The sequence below is a fragment of the Carettochelys insculpta genome, chromosome 5 (genome assembly GCF_033958435.1).
Source record: "Carettochelys insculpta isolate YL-2023 chromosome 5, ASM3395843v1, whole genome shotgun sequence".
NCBI lineage: Eukaryota > Metazoa > Chordata > Testudines > Carettochelyidae > Carettochelys > Carettochelys insculpta.
The window spans coordinates 21,572,902-21,589,376 of NC_134141.1; the positions used below are offsets into that span (position 1 = coordinate 21,572,902).

General features: G+C 41.9%; 1 protein-coding gene across 1 annotated transcript in view; it reads left to right on the forward strand.

Moving 5' to 3' along the window:
* The first annotated feature begins 210 nt into the window (after positions 1–210).
* The window catches only part of PRUNE2 (prune homolog 2 with BCH domain), a 207,672-nt gene continuing 191,407 nt past the window's right edge, over positions 211–16,475 (forward strand). The window contains exon 1 of the mRNA XM_074994743.1: positions 211–343. Within this exon, the coding sequence (XP_074850844.1) occupies positions 308–343 (36 nt within the window). The 5' untranslated portion in view covers positions 211–307. The remainder of the gene's footprint in view (positions 344–16,475) is intronic.

Consider the following 16,475-nt stretch of genomic DNA (forward strand, 5'->3'; position numbering starts at 1 on the left):
CTCGCCGGGTGCAGCCGTGCTGCAGCCTCCCCTCACCCGGGGCTCACTTTTGGGCGCTGTCCATGGTTGCAGCACTTGACGTCAGCCCGCCGGAGACACCCGCGCTATTGGCGGAGGAGCCAGGCCGACCTTTGGAGCCCCCGCCCACTCCGTCCCGGGCGGCCCCGAGGCTCACTCCCGCCCTCCAGCCCAGGGTGGGGAGTTGGCCCAAGAGGGTGCGCGCAGCTGCAAGCTGCCGCCCCAAGCAGTCAAGCGGCTCCGTGCACGGAACTTTGTCCTCGCTGCTCGGCTGCCCTATGTCACCACCATGGAGGAATTTGTGCAACGCACGAAATCCAAACTGGTAAGTTCCGGGGGGGGGGGGGGGGTGTCCAAGGGAGGGGCAACCCAGCGGGTCTCTGCACTGGGGCGCTGCACGCCAGCCCCAGCCAGGCAGCATTGCGGTGCTGCCAGCGCGCGGTGCGTTACTGGAGAGTTTATCGGCAGAGGAGACGTGAGTGGGGATCTGTACCCGTGTGGCTGTCTCATCTCCCATACCGTGCATGGTAGCCCTGCAGCGCCCCCGGATTGATCGTGCTGTGGCGTTGCAAGCCGCGCTTAACGGGCATATGGGGAACAACAGACAGTGGGTCACTTGAGGAGGTTGTCTGTGAGTTTCTAATGCATCTTTGGTGTGCATCAAGTTTTTGTATACGCAGTGACCAAAACACAGTAATATATGCAAAGTGCAGGAGAAAATATCCCCTGTGCTATGCAGCCGCTCTGCGCTGCATGTGGAACACTGTGCAAGTTTGGGTAATAAAGATGTCAAGTGATGAAAGGTGTTTGCAGGTAGCTTGGATAACACTCATTTAAATACCTATAAACAGTTCATACACATAGTGCCAGATCCTCAGCTGGTGTCAACTGTTGGGGACTTAATTGAAATCGGGCAGTGGAGCTACACTCATTGCAGATCTGGCTCCAGATATTTAGCACACATGTATTGTTTTCCATAGACTCTCCATATAGGTGATGTTGGAATGTTTTGGGGCTTGTTGAGATTTCAGGCTACCTTATATGCTGCTGTTAAGATTTATAATCTGATAAAGAAGCAGTCCAACGTTAATTGCTGTTCCTGGGCTGTGTGCTATTCATGTGTTCATGTCCTGGTTAGACCTTTGAGCCCCTAATGCTGGTAGTCTCCTTGATCAGGCAAAATTCCCACTGGACTCATGGGAGTTTTGTCTCTGTAATTTATGGAAATCAGCCCCTTGTGCTTCCCTCCCTGCCACTGGTCTCATAAAAGAACAATAAACTTCATTGCTGATACTTCCTCTAACAGCAACTTCCTGTCTTGCTGTATTGGAGAAACAGAGGTGTTATGCTGGAGAGCTTCCCTTCCTAAACCCACTGTACCCTATTTGTAATAATTTGGTTGTTGTTAAACTGTCTTTTTGCAAATGATGCTTTAAATGGGCAGTGCAGGCACATTTTAGAAAGGGTAGAAAAACATAGGAAGAAATGCTTAACGGCTGATCCCCTAACTGTAAGTTAGGCATTAAAGTCTACATTGAGAGTGTCTACTTGATTATATGGCAGAAAATGTGCAGTCATATTATCATAACTCTGTGTGTTAAAAGGTTGTTGAAGTGCTCTCCTATTATCCTTTTAGGATGCATTCTGATGATCAGGGGAGTGACATTCTGGAGCAACCTTCCAAGGGCAGCAGTGGGGGCCAAAAATCTAACTGGCTTCAATAATGAGCTTGATAAATTTGTGGAGGGGATGGTAATGATGAGAGTTCCTGCCCTGGCATGTGGCCCATGTACACATTTGCCTATTACCAAAGATCTCCTACTGCCAGAAATGAGACACGAAATGAGGAGGGCTCTGAGTTACTACAGGGAGTTCTTTCCTAGGTGCCTGACTGGTGGGTCTTGTCGACATGCTCAGGTCAAACTGACTGCCATATTTATAGTTGGGAAAGAATTTTCCCAGGTCATCTTGGGGGAGACCCTGGATTTTTTTTTTTTTGCCTCCCTCTGCACTATGGGGCTGGGGTCACAAGCTGGTTTAAAACAGAGTGAATAACAGTAACTTGAAGTCTTAACTGATTTGAGGACTTCACCAGCTGTGCCGGAGGCTGTGTGTCTATTACAGGAGTGGATGGGTGAGGTTCTGTAGCTGTAATGTGCAGAAGATCAAACTAAATCATTATGGTGCCTCCTGCCCTTAAAATCTGAGTCTGTGCATTTGGTACTCCCATGTATATGTGTTTTGCTTAGGGACAGTGGAGACTTGAGCTTCATATATTTAAAAGTCAGATATTCAGTCCTTATAGTGAGTAGTACTTTAGGCCATAACAATTCCATTAGTTTAAGGGGATTACAGTAGCATGGTTTGTAGAGCACCACCCAGAATAAGAGTGGGAAGAACTGGCCTTGAATGAACAATTGCTTCAGATTATAAAAGGAAGCCTATTATGGTGAGTGCTTCATCATTCATTTAGATCTGACTCCAGCTACTACATTAATAAATGCTGATTTTCTTTCTTGGCACAAGTCCTATCCTGTGTGATATGATTTAATAACAGAGGTCATGGCAGTCATGGATTTCGTGAGTTTACTACACTGCTGTGACTTTTGGCTTCAGCTGTCAGTGGCTGCCACCAGAAAGTGTCAGGGGTGTATGTTCCTCTCCCCTCAACTCCAGAGGCTTCTGTTGGGGTTGGGACTGTGTGGTCCCCCTCCCAGTTTCCGCTGGAACTGTGCAGGGGTTTCTCATTTCCTCTCTAGACCATCTGACTGGAGTTGGAGCTAGAACCGTGTGCCCCTGCCCTGCCCTGCAGTGGCAGCCAGGGCTGGAGTCCCCACCCCCTGGCTCCAGGGCTGTGCCTCTCCATGGCAATAAGTTGTTAGTCTCCTCCATAACAGCTTCAGCTGTTTCCCTCTCTCCCTTCCCTAATCCTGGTTATTTTAGTGAAGTCACACACAAGTCACAGGCTCTCCTGCATTTTTGTTTGTTGCCTGTGATCTGTCCATGACCTTTACTAAAAAGAACCATGAAAATAATCTTAATCATTGACAAGGCTGTCCAATGTCACGTATTCTAATAATATAGTATTATGTAGTATTCTATAACTGTGTAAAATTTTCTACACAGCATTTACAATATTAAAATTTCCATTACCATATATTTTTAAAGAAAATAATGTTTTCTCTTATCTGATACTCAGTAATAGCTTATTCTCAATAGTGCTCTGTGCAGAGTTACTAGTTCCAAAAACGCAATCCAGGGCTATGTTTGTGTAGGACTATAAGACAATGTTACTCTAAGGCCGAAGGAAAAATGCTAATGAAAAAATAGTAAGAGGTAGAACAGTAATAATCCTGATATGATCTACATTTATGGTCCAGTCCTGCAGTTCTTCCTTAGTTTGTATTTAGGAAAAAAAATCCACTTGAAATCATCAATCATTTTGCTTAAGAAAGCATGGAGTGTGTCTGTGGCCTTGGTCTAGGAGACCTTATGGAGCTCATACTGAGGCAGGGTGGGATCAAAGGTAGGAGTGTGTGATGTGCTGCTACAAGCGTTCTGGGCTTTGTTATATTCAGGTTACGATCTTTCAGACTCTTAAACAGTCCTAAATCCAGAAAGCAGAAGGAAGTCAAAAAGCACCAGTTTGCCGCTTCTTGTCCCATAGCTGCTCCTTGTGTGTTGTGCTTCCCGGAAAGGCAGTACTGAATTGGAACTACTAGTTTTGCTTTCTCTTTAAGATTAGTGTGTTGTGAAAAAACAGAACCTCCAAAATAAACAAAGGAAGATTTCTAAAAGGAGAACTCATTAAAACCAGTCATACCACTCAATGTGGGGAATTCTGAACTGTACTGCAGCAAAGGTATTGGTAATGGGCCAAACCCTCTCTACCAGATGCTCAGGAATGACTTGGATTCTGCTAAAGCACTATTTGTTCCTTATTCAGACGCTACAGAGGGCTGTGCACATTGTGCAGTCCATTTTTGGGAGTGGGAGTGTGGAGTTTCAATAGACCAACAGGGAAGTTGGGCAGGGTGATGAAAGATTAGGCTGTGGAATAGTTTCCATAAGGAAGTGGTGGATGCCATGTTCTTTAGCCCTTTTTAATACTGAGCTAGACAGATCACTGTAAACTTAACAATACTCTGCTACAATGTGGAGTGGAGAACAATTTTTATTGACGAGAATGGAATATGCAGTCTGTTAGCTTTCTGTGTAAAGCCCCACAGAATGCTAGTATGTAGCAGTAAGGTCAGCAATAAAAAATCCCATTGATTTTCCTCCTTTTCAGATTGCATAGATGAATTTTTTGGTATTGTAACTGTATCTCTTGCACTTGTCAACTTCTGGTTTAGACATTAGCATTTTCAAATAAGTAACATTCTTCCATTCACACAGAAATGAATGGAAAGGGAAAAGGCGCTATAAAAATCTTTGTGCATTCTCCCCCTTTAAGGGGGAAGGGTGAAATGCATCAGAACAGTCGAAACCTGAGGATGCATGAGAAACCCTAGCCTCCCATCCCTTAGATATTGGGACAGCTGCATGATTAGGCTGAGTCACTGACCTCTGTCTTGAAAGAGCAAGATTATGTTCCATAGGGGTTTCAACCGCACTGGAGTCCAGTTTGCTAGCAAAAGCAACTCATTCTTAGTTCTCTCCCCACTGCCAGCCAGTTACGTCCCTGAAATACCAGGATACAAAGGGCAGAGAGGGGTTGCTCCCAGCTCAAGAGGTTTGGTTAGTGTGTCTGCTTTTTTTTGGAGGTTCTGGTTTCTTTTCTTCATGTTTGTAAGCTGCATATGACCTGTATTTGTTTGTAGGGTTTCTCCACTTGTCACACAACACAGGAGGCATGGAGGCCTTTATCAGTGGGAATATGTATAGTTGTAGGGACACTATTCAAGATGGCATCTCTGCTGGAAGACTGCTAGGGTTGCCCACACAAAAGTAATTTTTTTCTCAGTGGCTGGAAATTTGATTTGGTGTATAATTTATATGTATACACAAAGCATTGAGGTGGGAGAATAAATTCAAAATCTAAGCTATGTGACATTATGCCTGTATTTTTTTTCCTCTAGAAAAAAGTCTTGCCAATAATATTAGAGCAATTGTTAACCATTTTAATATGTTCTCTTTAGAGTTTAATGTGAGACTGCACCACAGTACATGCAGTAGAAAGATTGGCAATAAAAGGTTTCAGGACTTTTTTTAAAATAACACCTGGAATTGTCAAATAACTTTCCCTTTTAATTTTGTTTACTTTGTCATGTGATGATAACTGTACAGTATGTAGTAGCCCCACTGTGCTGGCCCTTTTTTTTCGTTTAGTGCAGTTACCTCCTGTCTGTATAAATTCCCATGAAGTTTTAGTTCAGTCTCCTGAAGTTGTCTGTCCGAAACTACTGGTAAACAGGTGTTATGTTGCAGCCAAGAGGTAACTAATTACATTTCTACTATTCTGTATATATAATTTATTTAAAAAAATTGAATGTTTTGTAATGAAAAATTTGTAAGGATTGATGCAAAGTTGACAGATGGGTTATTCCAGATAGAGATTATAAATTTAAAATATTTGAAGTTCAGTTGAGCTGGGTAGTTTGTGCAAATACTTTAATTTTCAGTACTTCATAATAAAGAGCAATGTCACATACACATAATCAAGATACAAGTACTTGTAAATGTTAATATTCACATAGTGTTTTCAAAATGTAACAGATTTATTGTGCCATGTAATGTGTATTGATAGTTCAGTTCCTTCTTAGAAATAAGTAATTTTCCAGAGATTAATAAATATCATTAATTTATTTTGTCACGTAAAATTAATGCAGGTTGAATTTCTCTAATGTGGTATTCTGTCATCTGGCAACATCCGTAATCTGACATGATTTCAGTTAACCACATGATCACTTATTGTGGGTGTTGCTAAGTTTCTCATGGTCCCATAAAGGTTGGTTACAGCCACCAGTCCTGGCTCTCAGTGTTTTGTGCTGTTATTTCGCTCTAATTTACCCCTTAAAGTGGAACAGCTTCTGCAGGAGACATTGTGCATGAGAGGAAGTGGCTGTACACCTAAAAGGTTAGGACATTCATCTAGGATGTAGGTGACCCAGGCCTGCTGATGGGGGAAGTTAAGGGGGGCAGGTGCCTAGAGGCCCAGCGCTCCACCCACCACTGCTGCTACTTCATACTCCTTTGAAATGCCCATGGCACTGCTTCTGCGCCCCTCTACATTGTTCCGGGTGGAGGGGAGCCCAGTGCCTCTGACTGAACTAGGCCTCGGCCCTTCCACTCTTGGCACCGTCCCTGCTGTCCCGCCCTCCCACCTTGCCCTAGGGCCCACGGTGGCTGTTGGCCTTGCTGAGGAGAAGCCCCTCCCCTCCTGTGATTCTAGTCTCTCCTACATATCAGGCAGGACTGTGAACTTGGGTCTCCTACATCTGTGTATTCAGAAAACTAAGTTGTTGGAAACATTCTCCACTCCAAGAAATATGCTTATGTCATTAATTGGTCAAAGAAGTGGCAGGAGCTCTATCAGAATACATTTAAAATCTTTTATTTTTTTATGATTGTTTTGCAACTGTAGAGATGTCACCACAAAAATATCCTGGGATTTTGATTTTGAAAATATCTTCTCCTTATGTGGCATAGTGGTATAGCACAGCACTTACACTAAACCTCCCTGTCCACTGAATAGAGAAATGCTACTAGATCTTTCTACTTACATCTGTGGTTAAGTCAGCACAATTCTGACCCCTATGTAGGAAAGTCTATATTTCTGCAGTGACTGGCAATTTCCAAATAACTAAGCTGGAGAGACTGCTGGTCTGCTTAGACAGTAGACCACCACATTATAGTAGGTCTTTTTTTTCCTAATACATAGTATCATCGTACAATCATTTATTACAGAACAATATAAGGTACGGCGACCTGAATAAGTTTAATAAATGCTTGATTTTTGCCTGGCAGCCATTGGGGGGGAAAAACTGAGGTTTTATGTGGGGCTCCTCAGAGGAACCTGATTAACTATTGGTATGCTTTTGTACTCAATAAAAATCAGTGTACCTTGCCTCGTCCCACCCGAGATAAACTTGAGTCATAGTGTTCAAATTCACATTTTCACCTCCCATCTCAAAGTTATTTGGATTCAGTATTCTGGCTCACTTTTGGTTTTTGTATTTTTGTTTTTAATTCAGGCAGCAGAAAATATTTCCATTTGACTCTGAGAATTTAGTGTTGAAAACAATAAGCAAAATTTCCCTCTCTGGTAAAGTTTGACACATCTATCCTTTTGTTTGACTTGGTTTGAATAACAGGTGAGATGGTTTTCAGGATGGGAAGTTCTTTGTTAACCAAAATACAGTAATTAGTTCTCAACATTTACCTAAGTTATAAAGAAAAAGGTTTTATTTAAAAATGAAGTTCTGTTTCCTTCACAAAAGGATTATAGGCCAGACTAATATTCAAGCACAGTCTAGAGAAGTGGGGATGTTCACTGTTGTCCTGAGGAATGCAGACCTACTGCCTCTCTAGGAAGAAGCATTGTTTTTATTCCTCTCTGCCTGTGAATAGGGATTTATGTTGGAGAAGCAAGAGAATTTGCTTGCCACTCTTTGACTGGTTTCACCTGAACGAATGGTAAGAATGTTTGTTAGAATGCTCTCTGTATGATCTTACATACATTAATGCATCTGTAAGTAACTGGACCTGAGTTCTTAGACCCTCTCTCCCCTTTAGTATACACATTGAAAGGTATGGAAAGTAGAATGATAGAGGCAAAAATGAACATTTTCTGTTCCCCGTGTGAGCAATGTTAGTGGGAAGGAAAAAGAAGAGAAACATCCTATTTTGCCTCCTAGACATCCAGAGAAGAATGAGAAGGTGGTGTGTTGAAAGTCACTAATTATGATATCGTGGTGAGACAGCATGAGTGACGGCCTCTGGGCAAGCTGTCAAGAAGCAAGGTGGAAATCTCAAACTGGTGGTTTGATCATTAGAGTTCACTACTGCAGTACCGTAGGTGAACTCCTGAAGCACTATCTTACCTTGGAGCCACAGGTGCTCTTTGGTATTCCATTCTAGCTTGCTGCCCCACCAAAATGGCCACCTTTCCAACTCTCCTTCTTCAATGTATCTTGCAACTGAGAGTTTCATGCTTCAAGTTGCAATTTTTAAATGAACAAACATTTCCGTTTTCAATGTTCTAACTGGGACCACTTGGTGATGGCTTAATCCACACTCTAAAGGTATCAGTACAAAAAATCAAACCCAATCATTGCTTCTTTAAGCAAATAATTATTAAAATCCTGGTTCTTCTCTGCAGATGTGTTAATAATAACCAATATGAAATGAAGAAGGAACTGTAAAAACAATCTGCATGTGTGCTCTTTGTGCCCTTTAAATCAGGAATAGTCATATTGTGACAGAAGGGCATAGTAACCAATGAAGAACTCTGTTAAAGAAATATTTGGGCTGTGGCAGAAACCAAGGCATTTAAATTGAATTTTTAATCCAACCTATACTCATAAGATGTAGCAGCACTAGTCACAGTGATATGAGCCCTCCTGGTGCAACAGAAGGCTGGATTTCTTAGCTTTTTACAGTTTGTGCCTCATCTTTGAAGATACTATTGTAGGCCCTTGTTTGTGTGCAAGGCATTCTAAAGTGAAAACATCCTGCATTGAGATTTAAATGCATATTATTGATTGATTATACTTTAAGAGCTTTGGGCTCTTTTAAGTGCATATTATTGAGCAAATGGATTCTAATGGCTTCATATTAGATAAATGGTATCGTAAGCTTCCTTCAGATAGACAACAGGTACTGTGGCTTTGCTCACTGGATTATTTTGTGAAGTCAGGAGGAGACTTGGTGGTTGTGTAAGGACAGGTGCTGAGGTGCAGACCATTTCATATACACATGGTCAGGTCACAGTCAGCCCATGCAAGTAAAGTGTCATTATCCTCTAACAGCTGTTTGCACATGAATTGAGTTTAGTGATCTAATTTTAGATCCTTGCAGGCAAGAGTCATGCCTCAGCTACTAGCAAAATTGTACCTGTCTATGTAATGAAGAGACCAGCTCAGTAACTCAAGACTGAATTAGAAAGGGCCAGTCTGTTCCCTCTGTCCCTGCCCCTTAGCACAAAGGGTCTGAAAAGTTGGCCTAAATGGACAGCTGAAGATTTCCCCTGCACAGGGGAGGCCAGCGTAGCAGGCTCTGTGCCCCCTCTCCCTTGCAGCCCCTATGGTAGGAGGTATAAGGGGAGCATGGCAGCTTCATTGTTTCAGGCCCACCCCCAGCTGGTCCCAGGGTCAGGAATTGCTCAAGTGGCATAAAGCCAGTGTTGCCCCTCCCTTTCAAGTTTTGTGTGATGTAACTTATGGACATTTTAAAGGCATTCTATTGCTAACACAAATACTCAGATACTTAAAATAGGACTAGTTCAGTTTTTTTCCACATTCTCCCTTATTTTCAGCCAACTCTAGTTTTCAAATTGTTGATGCTTTAACATAGGGAGTTCACATCCTGCAAAGAGCTTTTGGAGTCATGCTATCAAGTTTATGCTTCTCCTGATACATTTGGGTTCCATTATAAACCAAAGTGAATACTCTGTTTGCACTGAGTAGATAATGGCTCAGGTAATGGACATAAAACCTTTCTACACACCAGAGCTGTGTCTGCACTTGCATTCCTTTTTTGAAAGAGGCATGTAAATGAGGGGAATCGAAAATGCAAATGAGGTGCAGATTTACATATCTGACACCTCATTTGCATGTTCTCCTTTTGAAAGAAAAAAATGTGTAGATGTGTCTCTTTCGAAAGTAAACCCCATCTTCGAAAGAACTCTTTTTCCTGAAACAAAATCTGTCCTCCAATAGCCCCTTCGGGGCAAGTGTGAGGTGGACACCCACCATACTGACTCAGGGATAATTTCTTCCTGACACCATACAGGATGATCACTTAGATCCTGAGGATGTGGGCAGGAACCAGACACCTAGGGAAGATCTCTCTGTGGTAATGCAGATGTTGGAGATCTTTGTCACTAGTAGTTTCAGATTGGCTGGAATTTTCAGTTTGTGCACTTGTAGGCAGTCCCATCATGCTCTTCGTCCACAAACTTCTCGGGCCCATGATATCATGCCCTCCATAAACTTACAAAGGGTTCAAGTCAATTAGATATTTTGATATCCCACTGCTCCCCTGGGAAAGCTGCTCCAGAATTTTATTCCTCTGATGGTTAGAAACTTTCATCTAATTTCAAGCCTAAATTTACTGATGACCAGTTTATATCCATTTGTTCTTTTGTCAACACTGGCATATAAATATCAGGGAAACTGGGGGTTACGTTACCTGTCTGATGTATTTATACAGCTCAATCAGCCTTCTTTTGGTTAAGCTAAACAAGCCCAGCTTTTTTTCTCCCCTCACCAGGCAGATACATTCCTGTGATCATCGTAGTAGTCCTTCTGTGTAGCTGTTCCAGTTTGAATTCTCCTGTCTTAAACATGGGAAACCAGACTCACACACAGTATATAAGATGTGGTCTTACAGTCAGTGCCTTGTTAAATGGTACTAACCATTTCCTGTCTACGGGAACTAAGCCTTCTGATACTAACCATTCTAGGACTACATTAGCCTTTCTCACTATCATATCACATTGGCAGCTCATGTGGTCAACCAATACCTGTTTTCCTTCTCCTTTGTTGCTTCCAGAGAAGGATTCTCCAAGAAAAATTTGAGGTGTGTATTGCAGGGAAGACCCCTGTGCTTCATTTGTTCTGTGGATGAAAAGATTTCAGTTTCCAGGTCTGTGAATATGGCATTTTTCATCAGTACTAAACATGCACTCAGATGTAAAAGTAACAGAGAGATAGCCGTGCTAGTCTATATACTATGAAAACAAAAAGCAGTCCAGTCGTACTTTAAAGACTAACAAAATAATTTATTAGGTGATGAGCTTTCGTGGGACAGAAACACTTCTTCAGATCATAGCCATATCAGAACAGACTCAATAGTTAAGGCACAGAGAACCAAAAATAGTAATCGAGGTTGACAAATAAGAAAAATTATTTAGAGATAAAGCAAATTAGATAAAGCAAGCTCTTTGCTTTATCTAATTCTTGACTCCCCCACCCTCCTTCTGCCCCTTTACTCTCTGATTTGCTCACCTTGATAATAATTTTTCTGATTTGTCAACCTTGATTACTGTTTTTGGTTCTCTATGCCTTAAATATTGAGTCTTTTCTGGTATGGCTATGATCTGAAGAAATGGGTCTGTCCCACAAAAGCTCACCTAATAAATTATTTTGTTAGTCTTTAAAGTGCTACTGGACTGCTCTTTTGTTTTCAGATGTAAAAGGCAGAATAAGCTAGACCCTACAGCTGTGTTGTGCTCTGCCCTTTCAGACTATGGGCTTTGCATTTCAGGGAAAGGACCCTGGTGAGAGGTAAAGCAGGTAAGGAAATACAGAGTTCTCTTAATAATATTTAATTTGGTTTGGAAAACCTTTTATTACGTAACCCTGAAAATGAGCTAAATGCTGAACCAAGTGCACAACAGCTACATTTCTGCATGCTCTTCTGCAATAAAATGAGGTCTGATGTTCTATGCAGTCATAATTTGACATGCTCTTATGTGTATTATCAAAGTCAGAGATAAATGAGTATGACATTAGTAGAGATAGTGAAAGCATCACAGGTAATTTATAGTACATTTAAAATAAACTGACTGTCACTTATCAGAAAGTGGAGCTTGCTAAACCCCCTAGAGATCCATAAAGAATACGTATCTGTGACTAATATAATCAATGACTGGATATCACCAGTGCTTTATACAGCAACAGCTGAAAGCTCATTTATCTTGAAGTAAAAAAGTCAACACTCATGATAAGCAGGTCAAATATGACAGTCCTGGGTAGCTAGACAGTAAAATACTTCATGGCCCAGATGGACTGTGTGACATATTGTTTTGAAGCATATCACATGGTAATGCTTGTCCTTTGAGGTGCCTACCACATGTCAGAGTTGCTTGAAAAATAACAGTAACAGAAAGATGTGTTATAAGTTGGCGTGAGTGTGACACGTGTGCCAAAAGGGTAGGAGGTAGGACTGTAGCAGTAACAGAAACCAAGAAGGCATATAAGTGTAACAGAAGAACATAGGAGAAGCAGGTCAGGGGAAGAACTGCTTTATCTTACACCTCTCCATGTGCCCACTCCTAGAACCCATACTTTCCATCCATTCTCATGAGTGTTCCACTCAGCCTTACTCATATCACATGGATGTCAACTCTGAATTTGGCTCAGCGTATCAGTCATCCTGATGTATTTCAGCTGAAAATTGGAATTTCACAAGGATTAATTAGTGCCTGTGTATTCATTTGATCTATATCTGACAGGTATTTTAAGTTGCCTAGATTTGGGATTATTATATAGCCCAATTTAATTGAAAAATCTGCATGTAGGCCTGGGATCCTATTCCTAATTACTTTTTCTCATACCACAGGTGGACAACAAATATTCACATCACTTGTTAATACCAATAAATAAATAAATAACAGGGAAAGAAAACAATCAGTCTCATTAGTGATTATTTCTCTAAGGCTGCATCTACACAGCCCCCTCTCTTCCAGAAGGGGCATGGTAACGATCAACAGGGACTATTCAAATGAGGCGCTGATTGCATAGTCCCACAGGATTTTGCTTCTGGAAGAGCCCCTTTGAAAAGATACGGAGACAACTAGATGGGTTCCTTTGGAAGGAACCCCTGTTTCCGAAAGCCCACTTATTCCTGAAACGTTTGAGGAATATGGGGGCTTTTGGAAGTGGGAAGGAGGGGGGCATTCTTTGTGGAAGGGCCCCATCTACACATTTTTGTAGTGTGTAGAAGGAGCTTTTCTGGAAGCGAAATCTCGCAGGACTATGCAAATGAGGTGTGAGATATTTAAATCTGCTCCTCATTTAAATGTTCTCCTTTGCATTACCATGCCCCTTCTGGAAGGGAGGGGGCTGTGTAGACACAGCCTAAGGGTTTGTCTACACAGCAGCCGTATTTCAAATTAAGCTATTCTGCTGTGGCTACACTAGTCCCTGCCTTTTGGAAGGGGCATGCTAATGAGCCACTTTGGCAGATGCTAATGAGGCACTGTCATGAATATGCAGCACCTCATTAGTATAATGAGGTGCTGCTCATGTTTCAAAAGTACTGCTTTTGAAACGCATGCTGCCCATATAGATAGGGGACTTTCGAAAGGAACCCCCTGGACTTTGAAAGCCCCTTATTCCCATTTGGTTTTGGGAAGTAGGGGCTTTCAAAGTTTGGGGGGGTCCTTTTGAAAGGCACCTGTTTACACAGGCAGCATGCATTTTGAAAGCAGCACTTTTGAAACATGAGCGGCACCTCATTATGCTAATGAGGTGCTACATATTCATGGCAGTGCCCCATTAGCATCTGCTGAAGTGGCTCATTAGCATGGCCCTTCTGAAAGGCGGGGTGTAGTGTAACCACGGCCTTCCAGAAGAGCTATTCTGGAATATCTTATTTCGAAATAATGCTGCTACAACCAAAAATGCATTTCGAAATGGCACTTAGCTTTTTCAAAATACAGCATCTACACCCATAAAGCCTATTTTGAAATAGAGCCATTGGATGCACTATTGCTTTTTTCAAAATAAGCTCTATTCCCTGCCTTAACATCACCAATTTAGAAATAGCTATTTCCAAATAGGCATGATTCCTCATAGAATGAGGTTTACCAGTTTTGAAATAAGCTAACTCCTATTTCAGATTATTTCAAAATAGTGGTTGTGTTGTGTAAATGCTAGGATAGTTATTTTGAAATAACAGCTGTTATTTTGAAATAACTTTGCTGTGTAGACCTACTCCATGGGACCAGTTCTGTCTAAGCCATAACAATGGCAGTGCATAGTGAAAATAGAGCTGCTTACTTAAAGTCAATGGAGATATTCTAGTGCACCAGGAATGTGAATGAGATCAAAATCCAGCTGAGTGAAAATAAATAAAAAGGAGAAGTTTGGCAAATAACAGGATAGTCTGTGGGGAATGGCACTAAAATGATTTGCTGCATCTGGAACAAGCATCCTGTTCTGGTGAGAACTGAAGGAAATTGGGAAAAGAGCATCAAGAGTCTCTCCTTGCTTTCTTCTTTGCTTTTATCTGTGATTGCCTATTTTGCATTCAGCTTTCATCAGAGAGATATTAATTTCGACAACCAAGTTTTATATAATTACGAATGTGTCCAAGGGCATTTAATTAACTAAAATCAACACACATAAAACGTTTAAAGTAGTTCAAATCCAATATGAAGGTTTAATAATGAGAGTTTCCCCTAGCATTGATTAGCCAATATACCTGTGAAGCGTGGAATGCTTCTAATGGGAGACGACAAAGAAATATAAATTAAGGAAACCAAAATGTGTGTTGAAAGGGGAGATTATGTTTCCTAATATCCTGGACTGGAGTTTTCTTCCCTTTCTCCTCTTTTATAAACCCTTTGTGTTCTTTTTTTTTAGTTTTTCTTATTGTGCATAGACAGAAAGATAGATTTTGCACTTGGCTCTGGAGGAGGCCAGATTGGGTCACATTTTGATTTCTTTAAATCAAGTGTTCCTTAGTTTAACACCTAAAATTAAACATTCCTGGTCTCTTGTCTCAGAACAATCCTACACTGCTATCATTTTCGCATTCCTTCCGAGTACAGTGTCCTGGAGCTTCTCCATAGGGGAGAGGAGCACTAAGTTAATCTGATCCTAGCTCATATAAAGATTTTAAGAATTAGGACCAGCCTGCTGAAGTGGATTTGCTAGCCAATGGAAGACACAGAGTTCTGGTGTGGTTCACTCATTGTGGCTAGTTCCATTTTACAGGTTTGCTGATAATGCATTGTACAAGCTGGAGATAGGGTCTGGCCTTAAGTGATACCACAAGAAAAGAGTGACAAGTATCAGAGAGGTAGCCATGTTAGTCTGTAGCTTCGAGAACAACAAGAAGTCTTGTGGCACCTTATAGACTAACAGATATTTTGGAGCATAACCTTTCGTGAGCAAAGACCAGCTTCATCAGATACATGAGTGGGGGGTGGTGGTTTCAGAGGGGTACTTAAAGAGTGGGGTCCCAGTAAGAGGAAGGGCCAGAGCTGACAAGGTCTATTCAGCAAGGTGGAAATGGCCCAGTATCAACAGTACTTATCAAAAGAGGAAAAAACGGGGGATGTGAGAAATGGAGAGAGAAACCTCTGAGCTGCAATTTATTTGCAAATTTGACTCCATTAACCATGGATTAAACAGAGACTGGGAGTGGCTCACAGCTTACAAAGGCAGTTTCTCTGCTCTGGGTGCTATCATCTCCCCCATTAGACTCTGACAAAGGCTCACATCCCCCTGTCTGATCTGACTTGTTTGTTCCTCTTTTGATAGGTGCTGTTGATACTGGGCCATTTCCGCCTTACTGAATAGACCTTGTCAACTCTGGCCCTCCCTCTTACTGGGACCCCACTCTTTAAGTACCCCTCTGAAACCACCCCCCACTCATACATCTGATGAAGCGGGTCTTTGCCTACGAAAGCTTATGCTCCAAAATATCTGTTAGTCTATAAGGGGCCACAAGACTTCTTGTTGTGCAAGAAAAGAGTATTAGAGGAGATGGCAGGGAAATTAGTTTTCCCATCCCTAGAACCAACAGATGAGTGGCAGTGCTAGGAAGATGAATGACCGTGGCATGTCCTTTCTGTCTCGGACTTCAGGCACGTGCAGTTCTGGATCAGGAATCAATTGAGGGGAGGGAATGTTGCAGGGTGAAAGCAACTCTTTTTCACCAGCTGTGGAATTCAGAAAACCAAGGGAAGATTAGACACCAAAAGGCTGATGGTACATATTTGTAAGCTCTTTTGAGACAGGAAACATCTTTCTGCAGACCTGTACTTGGTGGTGAGGCAGTGCGAAGCGTGCAAACACACTCCCCCATGTCAGGTTTCTTGCACTTCCTCCCTGCTGTGCTGTGCTGGGGGAGCCCACAGGGAACAATGGGGGAACCCCAAGCACCTGGGGAGCTGTAGTTCCTTGGCCAGCTCCCTGTCTAGAGACCTGGCCCTGGAGCAGGGAATGGACTACATTTCCCAGCATATCCTTGGCTGCTAGCAGCAGGAAAGGGAGGTAGCTATGAAGATGTCTAGACACTGCTGTGAACTTACTCTCATGAAGAAAAATTTGATGTTGCCTAAAATCTATTTCATTACTACTAGCTTACATATAGCCTTAACGGAAAAACTCTGAAGACAAAGACTCGAATATTTTGTAATATAGTTTTTCACTTACAATATTAAGCAAAATCCCAGAAGATGATTTTTATAAATCCTTTTTTGCCCTCTAAAGCTGTGGTTACACTACAGCACTCTGTCGACAGAAGTTACTGTCGGAAGAGATTTCCCAACAAAACAT